This window comes from Grus americana, chromosome 1, assembly GCF_028858705.1.
Source record: "Grus americana isolate bGruAme1 chromosome 1, bGruAme1.mat, whole genome shotgun sequence".
NCBI lineage: Eukaryota > Metazoa > Chordata > Aves > Gruiformes > Gruidae > Grus > Grus americana.
In genome coordinates, this window is record NC_072852.1 from 38,276,814 (window position 1) to 38,290,036 (window position 13,223).

At 41.1% G+C, this 13,223-nt stretch overlaps 1 protein-coding gene across 1 annotated transcript in view; it reads left to right on the top strand.

Moving 5' to 3' along the window:
* RASSF3 (Ras association domain family member 3) overlaps window positions 1–13,012 on the top strand; it is a 52,952-nt gene extending 39,940 nt beyond the window's left edge. Inside the window, exons 2-5 of the mRNA XM_054813335.1 lie at window positions 8,811–8,918; window positions 10,234–10,501; window positions 11,591–11,706; window positions 12,079–13,012. Of these exons, the coding sequence (XP_054669310.1) occupies window positions 8,811–8,918; window positions 10,234–10,501; window positions 11,591–11,706; window positions 12,079–12,228 (642 nt within the window). The 3' untranslated portion in view covers window positions 12,229–13,012. The remainder of the gene's footprint in view (window positions 1–8,810; window positions 8,919–10,233; window positions 10,502–11,590; window positions 11,707–12,078) is intronic.
* The last annotated feature ends 211 nt before the right edge of the window (window positions 13,013–13,223 follow it).

Below are 13,223 nucleotides of genomic sequence, written 5' to 3' on the forward strand. Positions count from 1 at the left end.
GGTAAAGATTTTTCAGACCTGTAGTGTAAAAGTTAATAAACAAAGGTGTATCAAAGCTTAGGCACTCTGTCGTGAGTTCTACATGCAGCTCTGGTCACCACATCTCAGGCAGGGCTTACTGCAGTTAGTTGCCCTTCTCTAAAATGATTGAGAGAGGATGGAGTCTCAGGAAAGACTAAAAAGTCCAGAGCTCCTCATTTTGGAGAAGAAAAAAGGGGGGGGGGGTGTTCACAGTTTACAAAATCACAAAGGTGGTGGATAAGCTGAATGTGAAACTTTGGTTCACCAGGTCCTGCTGTATTAGGATTAAGGGGCACTCAGTATATTTCATAGAATCATTTAGGTTGAAAAAGACTTTTATGGTCCAACCATAGACCTAATACTGCCAAGTCTACCACTAAACCATGTCCGTAATCTACACATCTTTTAAATACCTCCAGGGATGGTGACTCTCAACCACTTCCCTGGGCTGCCTGTTCCAGTGCTTGACAACCCTTTTGGTGAAGAAATTTTTCTCCTCTGGCGCAACTTCAGGCTGTTTCCTCTTATCCTGTTGCTTGTTACTTGGAGAAGAGACCATCACCCACCTGGCTACCACTTCCTTTCAGGTAGTTGCAGAGAGTGATAAGGTCTCCCCTCAGCAGCCTCCTTTTCTCCAGGCTAAACAACCCCAGTTCCCTCAGCTGCTCCTCATAAGACTTGTGCTCTAGACCCTTCACCAGCTTCGTTGCCCTTCTCTGGACATGCTCCAGCAGCTCAGTGGCCTTCTTTTAGTGAGGGGCCCGAAACTGAACACAGTACTGAAGGTGCGGCCTCACCAGTGCCAAGTGCAGGGGGACGATTGCTTCCCTAGACCTGCTGGCCACACTATTCCTGATACAAGCCAGGATGCTGTTGGCCTTCTTGGCCACCTGAGCACACTGCTGGCTGTTGGACCAACACCCCCAGGTCCTTTTGTGCCAGGCAGCTTTCCAGCCACTCTTCCCCAAGCCTGTAGCGTTGCCTGGGGTTGTTGTGACCCAAGTGCAGGACCCAGCACTTGGCCTTGTTGAACCACATCCAGTTGGCCTTTGTCCCATCAATCCAGCCTGTCCAGATCCCTCTGTAGAGCCTTCCTGCCCTCAGGCAGATCAACACTCCTACCCGGCTTGGTGTCATCTGCAAATGGCAGATGTGTCATTTAACAGAAGTTACCTTCCTTCTTAATAGAAGATCAGCTTAAAGCATATGGCAGTACTTCTTCACATTTCTGGAACTTGCTGCCACAGGAGATGTAGAGACGGGCAGTATTGGCAGGTTCAAAAAAGGTTTATGTGCATGTATAGACACAAGGTCCATAAATGGACACTAAACAGACTCGGAAGGGAGGTGCCCTCTGAATTCCTGCTACAACACTTGTGGATGCCAGCAGAGAGGCTGCAGAAAAAAAAGCTCACATGCTCACTCAAAATAGCCTTTATTTCTGCTGCTGTCGGAAGGAGAATACCAGGCTGGATGCACCGTACGCCTGACCTGGGAGAGCACCGCTTCTCTTGCTACCTCAGGAGGGCATGATGCGGGCTGTTCTTGAACTTGCTCTGATAGTCAGGATAATTATTTAAGACTCGGACCAGCCAAAAATGAGGCACTGCTTCCTTGCCCTCTATGCCACTGGATCACACTGAGTGCAGAAAGCAAAAGGTACTAAAGAGGATACAGAGATTATTCTGGCCATGTCCATCCTGTCAGAAAATTCCCCTTTCCCTGACCCAGAAGCAACCTTACCCCATTCAGGACGACGCAAACAAGGTGCAGCCGTGTGAGAAGGTACAATGCTTGGAGCTGCTTGGATGTTAATACTCCTCCCTGCCCTCATTTGGTCTTCTCCATACCTTTCTGGCTGCTGGTGTCTCAACTGACCATTGTGCGTGGATGTGACTGGTAGCTCTCCCTGGTGATTCTCAGGCTTTCAGATGAAGGAAGAGCGCATCTTCTGAGTGTGGGCTTGTCCTTGGATGGAAGGAGAAATTGCTGTTGCTGGCAAAGCTGCTCTGCTCTCAGGAGAGTTAGGATGAGGAAGAAGCAAGATGTTTGTTTCAAAATAATTAAATTGCAAGGTTTCATTTTGTTTCTTTCCTGTGGGAGTGCTGGCAGGTTTGAAGGAAAGAATGTTCTTGCTTGTAGAAGTACCAATAACTGTGATCAGAAGTCCCTTTCTCTGTTTTCCTCCCTGTGTTCTCTGCTGGGCTTTTTTGTTGTATGATAGCACTGTTAACCCCTTTCTTAATGCAAACATGATATAAGTAGGATGCATTAGCTGCAATTTTTATGACTAAACAAGACTTATTTTTAATATAGATATGGCTGCATTTCTTATTTGTCATTGGTCTAGTGAAAGGTGTCCCTACCCGTGGCAGGGGAGTTGGAACTAGATGACCCTTCCAACCCAAACCATTCTATGATTTGTCAAAGCTTCGGTGCTTTACTTCAGAAACTATTCCTGGCCACAATTTACAGCAAGATCAGGGCATCTTTATTCATCTGAGTGAATCAAGGGTCACTATATGTGTGGGATTAATATGAAATGTGAGGGCAGGGGATAGGGACTGACATGGCTTAAAAGTTGGCTTGAGCTCTCGCAAGTCTTTTGTTGTTTAGATTTCTTATGAAAATACTTTAATATATTCCTCGGATACGTTAACCTTTTGTTCATTACATTTTCCTTTGTAAAGCTGAAATGTTAAGGAGGAGCTTGGTTCCTCATTCCTCAAGAGATGCTAATTTCTAGAAGTTTTGTGAAAATAGGAGATTAGATAGAAGAAAGGGACTCTCTTGTATTCCTCCATAAATAAAAGCCTGTAGTAGCAGTTTGGGAAAGCCTTGCATCTGTCTTGAGGCAAGGATCCTGAGGAAAAATGCTTCAGGGTTTGGGGGTTGGTGGTGGTTTTTTGGGGTTTTTTTTTGTTTGGTTGGGGTTTTTTTGTGGAACTTTTTCTCAGCCTCATGCCATAGCAGTTTGCTAGCTGTTGAGCTTAGCACTTGCTTACTACCTGCAGGACTAGGGTTTGGCAGTAACCGTGGGACTTGGACTCTATGAAAATCCCAGATGTGATGTGATTCTTTTTGGGGACCACAACTTGATTTGCAGTTCATTTTAATTGTAATCCGCACGGTTTTAGTTGTGTTCCTTGAGGATTCATGCTGAAGTGGTCTCTGGGGGGCTTTGCACTGGTCATCAATGTTAGGAAGAGTGCTGCTTCTCTAAACATCTGCTATACAATAAATGAGATGTGCATGGGGGCTGTGGAGGTGATTGAAGAAAAAACGTTTTCTGCCCTTTTTGTTGAGAGGAAGCTCAACTGTGAGGAGGCATTGCATCATGAGCTCTAATGAAAGACCAGCTATTCCCCTCGGGGAAATGAAAGCACTTGCCTCATTTCCCTCTCACTGGCAGCTGTTGCTTAGGAATTTCATTTGAGAATGAAATGCTGCTTTGGTTGACCTGAGGAATGGCTTTAGTACAAATGGCCACCAATGGTGCACGCTGGAAGTGTTGGGAAGGACAGCATGATTTTCACAGAAATTAATAGCTCGGATTATAAGTAGTGTTTTGGACCCAGAGACATCATCTGCATGGATTCTGATGTATTCAACTGTCGTCTTGAGATTAGTTTTTATCTTTCACATCTGTGCTGGGCTGAGGAAGTAGCAGATAACATGAGGAGCAAGGAATGGAGGGAGACCAGGAGCTCTGATGAGGAAAACACACTTGACTGGGAGGAGGAAGAGGTGATGACGTGGCAGCTGTGACTGAGAATATCATTTGGTTAAGTGATGGAGGAGTCACACCTAACTCAGGAGGGTTTTGTTTTTTACAAAAATGATATTGAAATGCTTGTGCATTGTTTTACAGAGAAAATTCCCTTTTTGAACACTAGCACCCAGAAGTGCCATTGTTAAGCCCAGCAGCATCTAGGTCCTGAATGGCAGAAGATGACAGTGTGAACTGTCCCACTGACCGTGCTTATATTTCACTCTACTGCTGTGACATATGCAGGGATTTGTGGTTAGGAAACTCATCACCAGGCCTAACTGTTGAAGAAAGACAGTTTCACAATTCCCAGCATACAAATTCTGTGAGGCATGCACACTGGGCGTTTTGCAGGGAGCTGGAGATGAATCAGCCTAGGGATGAGTTGGCTGGCTGGAGCGTGCTGCCCCTCATGCCTTAGCAGTGTGCTGGCTCCCAGGAGCTGTGCTGGGGGTTGTAGAGTATGACTAGGGGGCATGGGAGGGCCACAGTGGAAAAAAGCAGCTGTTGTCCTGGGCTGAATGAGCCACCAGGTGACACAGAGTGGCTTCTCCTCTCACCAGACCAGGCAGAACTGTCACAAGAACTGATGATAGACGTACTCTGCTGTAACATATAAATCTCACCTCTGAAATGCCCTTGCTTGTTTGTTTAAAGCAGCTGGGGTTGGTGTAATTGCTTTCCCAGTAGTCCCACCCTGGGCAGGTGTGGCTTCAGCCACTTGGTGGCCATTTCAAACCAAGGTGATAAAAGTATATTGTAAAGCGTGGCAGAGATGAGATAATTACTGCTGTTACTCTTCTGTTGTATTGGATGACTCAGTCTTCTACAGGTCATAAATTTACCTGCTGAGATAACAAAGTGGAATTTGGTCTGCTGGACCTAAGCAGAGTTAACAGAGGACTTTTCTTGTAGTGGGTCCTGTTATGAGGTGACACATGCAGAAGGAAATAAGAGAATGGTGGGAAATGAATTTGCCAAGTCTTCACCCACCTAAGTACACTGGTCAAAGAAGATTTATTTTAACTTAAAGCATGGCTAGACAAAGCTGTATGGCAAAAGTTAAGTGCCATTGTATGCTGAGAGCAATTAATGTCCAGGAAAGTTGGGGAGAAAACCTATACTGTCTTGTCAGCTTCTCTTTGCATGTTGGTTGAGTATAATTAGGAAAATTAAAATACACAGGTGCCTCAAATCTGTGTGTGACTTAATGGTACTTGACTGAGAGCAGCTGACCCAGTGAATCATAGAGGGCTGAGATTTCTTGTTCATGATAAACTCAACAAGGTATTCATTCATTGGCTTGCTCCTGACAGCAGTCACGTGGAGTTCACTGTCAATGCACTGTGGTTTTCTGTAGGCACTGGTGTCTAGCTAGCGAGGAGGTTTTGTTTGCTTGAAGTAATGTGCTGTGATGTGTGTGCAGTTGGAGTGTTTTGAGCTTTTGTTTGGGAATGGGAAGGTATCTCCAGATTACTTTATGAAGATCTCAGGCTTAGGTTTCCAATGGGATAGAGTTACGATTCCTTTCCTGTGACACGTATTGTCCATTGTTCACTGTCTTGTGGTCTTGATGATCAAGGATGGTGGACTGTAGTGAAAATGATGATTGAAGTAAACAATGTTTGTCTATTGTGTATAGCATTCCTCTTGAAGGGATTTGGGTCTATTCTTTAATGTTTTAATCCTAGTAGTCCTTTTTTGTATTCAGTTCATAGTTTTGCATAATCTACATGCTGTTAAAATTAGTTGAGGCACAGACTTTGGTTGTTTAGAAAAGGAGTTATAGCTACATTTGTTGGCAGTGTGCTACAGAAGGAAGTTATCTTAGCTTTTGCATAAACAGGGCTCTACCTTTTCTGTCTGCTGAATTAAACTTTGCCAAAATTGCCTGGCATCTAGTGCCAATGCAAGAAGGCGGAAATTCCAGTGGTATGTTCCAGTAGGGAATCATGTCTTAATTGGTGAGGGAATGATGACTCCCCTGGTGATGCCTGGTGATCTGCAGCTCTGTGGCGGGGCCTCACCTGAGAAGACAGGCTAAGAACATCAGCTGATTCCCTGTCCCTGCCACCACCTGCCTGATGGAGCTGCTACCTCTAGCTCATCACCAACACATGCAGTCACCCCTTTCTCTCCTGGTGTTCCTGTCATTTCCAGCACCCTCAAGCCCACTCTTGCAAACGCATTTGGCTTTATCAAGAGCCTTTTTAGCGTTTGGTGCTGTAATACACGTTACAGACCTGACTCCAAGGCATCACCAGAGCAAGTCCATCAGAAATTAGCTTGCTTGGGTTTTGCTCATCATGCCTGATTTCATGGCAGTCCACAGGACTAGGAGTCATCTCATGGGGTTGTGTCTTTTCTAACCTAACCAAATGTCTCTTACTTTGCTAGAAAAAAGTGACTTTTTGGGAGAACAGAAATGTATGTGAAAACTCTCATATATGAAAATAGGAGAAAGTTACTTCTTGCTGTCTGTTCATACTTACTAATTTGTTTACTGAGGTTTTTTCTCTTTTAATTAATATAATGTAGGCAGGTTGTTTTCTAGCTGTCAGCCTTGTGAACTTACTCTATGTAATTAAAGGCAGTAAGTTCTCTGCCATTTGTGGTTATTAAAAGTCATTTTTGTGAAATTAAATCTCTTGAGGTGCACAGAAGTTAATGTGAAGTTTTGTTGGTTTTTTTGGGTTGTGTTTCTGGTTTTATGGGTTTGGTTTTTTAAACAAAGGTTGAACATAGGAAAGGGTGATGTTTTCCTCTTTTCTTGTTAGTGTTTTCTCTTGATAATAATGGATGTTGTGGATGACTTCAGTAATCATGATGCTAATCAGCTCTGACAGGGTAGATGAGGTACCTGCTTGAACCATCAGCAATAGAATAAAGATAAATATTGAAACAGGTGTCCATAACTGGAAGTTCAGTATCAGTAGTGTTAGGTTGGGGAGGTGTGAATTCCATGACATGCTTGTGTCTCGGAGAGATGAGTCTTGGCTGGTATCCATATGAAGGGGCTTGTCTGTGGCTAGGAATGTTCCAAGTTAAAGCATGGGTTCTTGAAATCAGTCATATAGGTGGCACGTGCTCTATTAGACCGTTATGGCCAGAGTGCTGCAGACTGTTCCCTGTCCCTTCAGCATCCACTGCTAAGGTTGTCTTGGCCCACTCTTACAACATTATTTGAAGTCAACATTTAGAGTGCCCGTATTTCCAGACTCTGACTGTGGGTCATCGCTTTTGCTTTTGATGCTTATTTTAAGCATGAAAACAGGAATAACATTTACTTTGATTTCAGAGAAGAAGTTAGTACTTAGATATTTTTTTTCCTGTGCCTGTTTTGTTTTATAACTTCATTTGCCCCCGAATGGAACACTACAAAGCTGTAAGGGCCTCTGGGGAGATGAAGTGGGTTTAGATGAAGCTGTATCTATCATTATTATGGCAGTTTAGGGGAGGGGGAAGATGAAAAATAGAACTTTAATTTCTCTAGTGAGAATGGAGTCTTGGATTCTATAAAATATTTAACAATAAATGGTGTTTTGTAATAGACTAGGTGGGGTCTTGCAACTGTGCAAGATGCTACACAATCTTAAAGCAGTGCTTAAGAAGCTAATAGGAGAGTTGTATTTGGCTTTTTCCCTCAGTTTCCTCATCTGTGAAGTAAAGGTATGTTTGTCTGTGTTATACAGGAAATCAGTATCTGAGCCCAGATCAGAATTCAGGGTTTCTAGTTCCCAGTTCTCCATTCAGACCACACCTTTCTTTTTATAGCTATGGGAAAAAAAGTCACTCCAGCATGTCATTTAGTAAAATACCATATAGGAAAAGAAACTAAGCCCAAAAGAACTAAAACTAGCTGGTTTTAAATTAGGAGACAGAAAAAGCTCTGCAGATTCTTTCTGGCAAATGGAAACGTACAGTTGCATGCCAGATGTGTTCATCTTTGGGGTTGTTTCTGACAAACTGAAGTGCCTGCAAAGGTGCCTGCCGAGTGTTGTCCAAAAGACTGTGATACAGGACTGGCCACTGAAGTCAAGGAAATCCTGTCCTAGGATAAGCTCTGCCGGGATCTGCTTGTGAGGACAGATTTGAACACTAGGGCTTGATGGTTTGTCCATGCAGTGAATGTATATTTCTGTGTTCAGATGTACCCCGAAAGCTTCAAGCTTCTTCAAAGCTTCTCCCTTTCTAAGTGAAGTCTTAAATCATTAAAGCTGAGAGCTGAAACTCTTTCATACTATATATGGCATTTGTGCTAGCGGTAGAAACGGGAGTGTATTTATAACGCTAGTTTGCTGCAGGAATACGGATTGGGAACAAATGTTTATTTGGATAAAATCCAGCTCCAGGGATTGGTTTTATTGCTGCATGTAAAATCTGTAGCAAGCTTGTAAAAGCAGCAGTTGAGAAATCTAATAGGGCCTTCCCCATGGAAAAAACATGAATTTGGTGTAACATTATATAGCTAGAAAGTTAGTTGTGGTGGTTCACATAGTAGTCAGTGACCCTATGTGTAACATGCTGTCTGTCACGTTGCAATGCAGGGATGCTCTTATGTTGTTGGCACACGCGGGGATTGTTGGTGTTACTTGTTAGTATGTGCTGCTATTTTCATGTATATTCTTCTTTTGTTTAGAAATACCCATTTGTGCCCTACGTAGTACTCCATGAAAGTTGCAACTGCATTCTTAGCAATATTGCATAGCATTAACATGAGCAAATCGAGCCATAAAATGAGCTGAACTGTTTTACATACTGCTGATAAATATTTGAATGAAAACAGTTGGCAAAAAAAAGGACACAAGTGTCTTTGGGTGTGTTGATTTAACTGTGTCTGTTCAGTCCAAGTGTTCTGTTTGATTTGCCTAACATGTTAATCCTTTCTATTGCTGTACAGCTAATTTATGTTGAGCCTCTGTGGAATAATTACCACTTGGACTAAGAATGCTCATATCCAAAGTCATTAAAGAATTGGTTTTTATTTTGTTTTCTAAAACTGCTGTGTCTGTTGTTGAAGGATGTTCAGAAGGAGAGAGAACCTCATCTTTATCTCAGTAAAGAAGAAGTTAAAGAGAAGATACAAAGCTATAATTCATCTGTAACTGACAAATTAAAAATGACCTTGGTAAGTTTTGCATAGCATTCTTGTAATTTTTAATAGGAGCAATTGAGCTGTAACTCTGTAGTGCATTAGGAATCATTTTAGTCTCAGCATCTTACATATGAAACTATCTCTGTTTTAACAACTTTGAGGCTCTTAGATCTGGAAATTAAATCTCACTTCTGAAATGGTTTTTTTAAATCCACATTACTCTCTTTATATGGATTGAAACAAACTGTAATAGAAAAGTATTTGTCATTTGAAATGTGTTTAAGATAAACTCTCACTTGACACTAAAATGTAAATGTATCAGGTGAAAATCTTCAGCTGGTAAACATGAAGATATATTTATGTGTAGATAATTCTTCTGTCAGGTATCTCCCTGATAAAGATGCTCAACCAATGAGAAAAGTTAAGACATGCAATATTTATTATAGGAGACTTAATTTTTCAGAGCAGTCATACAGGTTTTCAGCATGAGGAGACTTTCTTTCCCCCGCCCCCATAACACAGACAGTACAGACAATGGAATGCATACAGACTTTTCATTTCCAAGGATTGTGGACCAGGTCTAAGACTCAGTCCAGCCCTGCAGGACTATACTAATAAAATTCACATCTATCTGCCTAGCAAGCTGTTATTCAGTCATTGCGTTGTCCAGATTTTCTGATACATTACGTATTCCTATGGGTGTATAGTGTATGGAAATTATGAAATCCCATTATATTCTAAACCCTGTAAGTATGACTATGTAATAAAAAGATTTTTGTTATGTGTTTATGCCTAAAACCAAATTGCTAGTTTTCTAGCTCAGTAAGGTTTGATACATTTTATTATTTTGTCTTTCAGAAGCAACTGGAATAAATAATTTGAAAAGTTGATTAAATTGGCATTTATTCTGGTTCTTTTTGAATTGCAACAGGGTTTGAGCATCTCAATGCCTTAGACTAATTTGATGAGCACAGCTGATATGCGGGAGATAATTTCTGGTTTTATGCATATAATCTGTTGTTAAAGATGCATGTTAGTGGTCTCTTTCACTGCATAGGTTTTCACGTTAGAAAATAACTATCTCTAGTTTGTAATACCTTTTGCTTGATGAGATCATAATACTCTTAGAATTCAGTAGTTACAATTAGGAAAAAATTAATATTCAGCAGAAATACCAGAAAGAATAAATGTCTGAATTATTGAAACAGTACCTTTCCTACGAGATGTCACGTATTACAATGGCATTTAAATAGTGTTTGCTATGTCCATTTTAAACTGCCTAATCTGCTAATGTGTCACAACGGGTCATTACTAATTTTAACAGTACGATATTTTCCTCCTGTTGCAGAACGCAAATGGGATTTACACTGGCTTCATCAAAGTTCAGATGGAACTATGCAGACCGATCACTGTGCAGTCTTCCCAGAGCCAGGGGAGGTGTGCTCACAGCAATAATGAAACTGCTTTTTACTTGCCAGATGGCTGTGTGAATACGCTTCACATCAGCAGCACCAATACTGTTCGTGAAGTTATTGAGGCCTTGCTCAAAAAGTTTTTTGTGGCTGACAACCCTGCGAAGTTTGCACTTTATAAACGCTGTCACAAGGAAGACCAAGGTATAAGTTAGGCTTGTGCCATTTTGGTAGTTATGGGGGTTTGAGGAGGGAGTTGTGCTGTAGGAGTACTTGAAAAAAAGCAGGGTGGAAGAACTTGGATAAATGGAGGGCGCAATCTTGATCTCTTGTCTCTTTTTCCTTGTGAAAAGTAGCATGCGTAAGAGAGTAAATGATTTGGGGATATTTCAGGATAATTCACAAAAGACAAGAGAACCCACTAAACGATCTATGCAGATCTCCTGTGCCTTGCAGTCCATTATATTTTAAGATGCCCCCTTATCAGGCTCTAAATTTCAGATGGCCTGATATACTGCAGATTTGTGAGATTAAATTACAGGACAGATTTTTAAAAAGAGAAACCGTGGTGTCTGATACTTGAAGTCCTTGCACTGGCAGAGACTTGTTGAGGTGATGAGCATCGTGGGCGCATACATGCACTGTGTTCATGTGTGTTAGTGCACGTGGGTCTCCCAGGGCACTGACTCCTGTTAGAAGTTTGTTGTATACTGTGTTTGGAAATACCAGTAGGTGCAAAAGGTATTTTTAGTGAAAAGCGCGTTTTGCCAACATTGTGTTCTTGCACTTAGAATCCACCTTCTTCTATGGACATTGAGAACAGTTTCAAGAGTTCAGATGTTTCTGGCTGTCAGTCACATCAACCGTGTCAGGCAGGCGCAGTTGTCTTTAAGACATTGTGTATGACATTTTAAGTGGAAAAGGTATCACAATGGTGATACCACACCTCTGATGTCTTAAATGCTTAGTTATAGCAACAGATCTGTGTTGTATTTTTTCTTGTGTTTTTTCCCCTGCATGTATTCAGATGATGTACTGTGTTGAGTAGACGCCATTTCATTCCTGTGTGAAAGTAGTGTTGCAGTTACCTTCAGCCATCTGCTCAGCTTCTCCCTAAAACTCATTTGCTCAAAACCAGTGTGTAGACTGATATGTAGACAGTATGTAGAATGTGTAAATTTTGTGGCTACACATGTATATCTCTGAAATTTTCTAGCATTAGCTAGCGTTAATCATTCAAAGCACTTGAAACATCATTAGTAAAGATAACTACTATGATTTCTTCTCCTGCAGTTTATACATGCAAGCTGTCAGAGCGAGAACATCCCCTCTACCTGCGTTTGGTGGCAGGCCCCAGAACAGAAATGCTCAGCTTTGTTCTACGTGAGCATGAAACTGGAGAAGTTATGGTATGTTAACTCATGCTGGTTTTGTGTCTGTGTTTAACTTCATGGATGAGTGGGCTCCTGTTTGATCTGTGCTGACAAGACGATCCATTTTTTGGAAGCAGATTTTTTTTTTCTTGTTATATTTACTTTGTGCCTTTTTTAAACATTTCATCTGTGGTTAGACTGACCCATTGTTACTTGCAGAACTAAAAACAGTTTTAAAAAGCAAAATGTTCTCAGATGCCTAAGGTCTGCAAGGGGGGTGCCTGATACTGTTTCAGTTTGAAATTGTTTTGAGTGTCTGAGGCTTTGTTTAAAAATACTGTGTATATATACATTATTTGTGTATTTTCTATTTATCTCATCCATTCTTTTCTGTTTTTCTCTTTCCAGTGGGAAGCTTTTAGTATTCCTGAACTGCAAAACTTCTTACGTATACTGGACAAAGAGGAAAATGAGCAACTGCAAATCTTAAAGAAGCGTTACGCAGCTTACAGAGACAAACTTGAAGAAGCCCTTGGTGGGGTGTGGAAACCTGGTTAAAAGGGGGCCAAAGGACACTCAGGAAAAACGCACGCTACCAAATGTCAGTATAGCATGCCAAACCCAATGTACAAAGAGCAGCAGAGAGTAGTTTTCTTTATTCAGAAGACTGTTTTTTGATGCCAGGGTACCTGAATTTTGCTATAGACTTAGTTCCGTAAGCCAGGTCACTTAGCATCTTGCACCCACAAGTAAGGGATTCTGCATGTTTGTACATCAGTCTGCAACCCTCTGTGTGCCTAGAGTTTTCCAAGTTACCTTGATGCAAGCTGTGAAACTGTAATCAATTTTCTAGGATGCTATGAAATAAGATTTTATTTTTTTTCTTTGCTTTAATGGTAGCTTTACAAGTAAGGATGTGCAAATTGATGAGTTAAAAAAAAATGAATTGAACTGTCTGGACAACAATTAGTTGGAGCACTATCTTTGAGATGAAATTGATTTGCACTACCTTTCTGTTTTCAAATAGTTACTGTATAATTTGTGAGAGAACTGTTATAGATGGAAGGCATATGAGATCATCTGGTTTGTTCTGTGAGATTTGTGGAAGGCTTTAAATTAGTCTTTCTTGAGAGGGTTAAGAGAAAGTTGAAAAGAAGGTAAGAGTTGAGGAAGGAAACTAACAGCTGACAGAAGAGGACTGGTTTTAAATTGAAATAGTATTTATACAGAGGAAAGTTTGAAATACTAATTCTACAAGATTAAAGTTTTAGGATGTTATAATATTGTGAATAAGTTTTATGGTTTTTTTAACTGCATAAATCCACACTGGAAAAGAAATAAAGATAATAGAAATAATGGGAAAGAACGAGAGGCAAAAGCTAAATAAGAATGGAAGTGGAGCTGCACATACAAGTCATTATTGGAGAAGCTGGTTCCATAAATGTGTAAGTGGAGGGTTGAAAAGTGCAGCAAAGCTAAAAGGTGGCTGCTTACTTGAATTCTGAAAAGTGGACAATGTCTCAGATAACTCTGTGAGAAATGCCTGTCTAGTG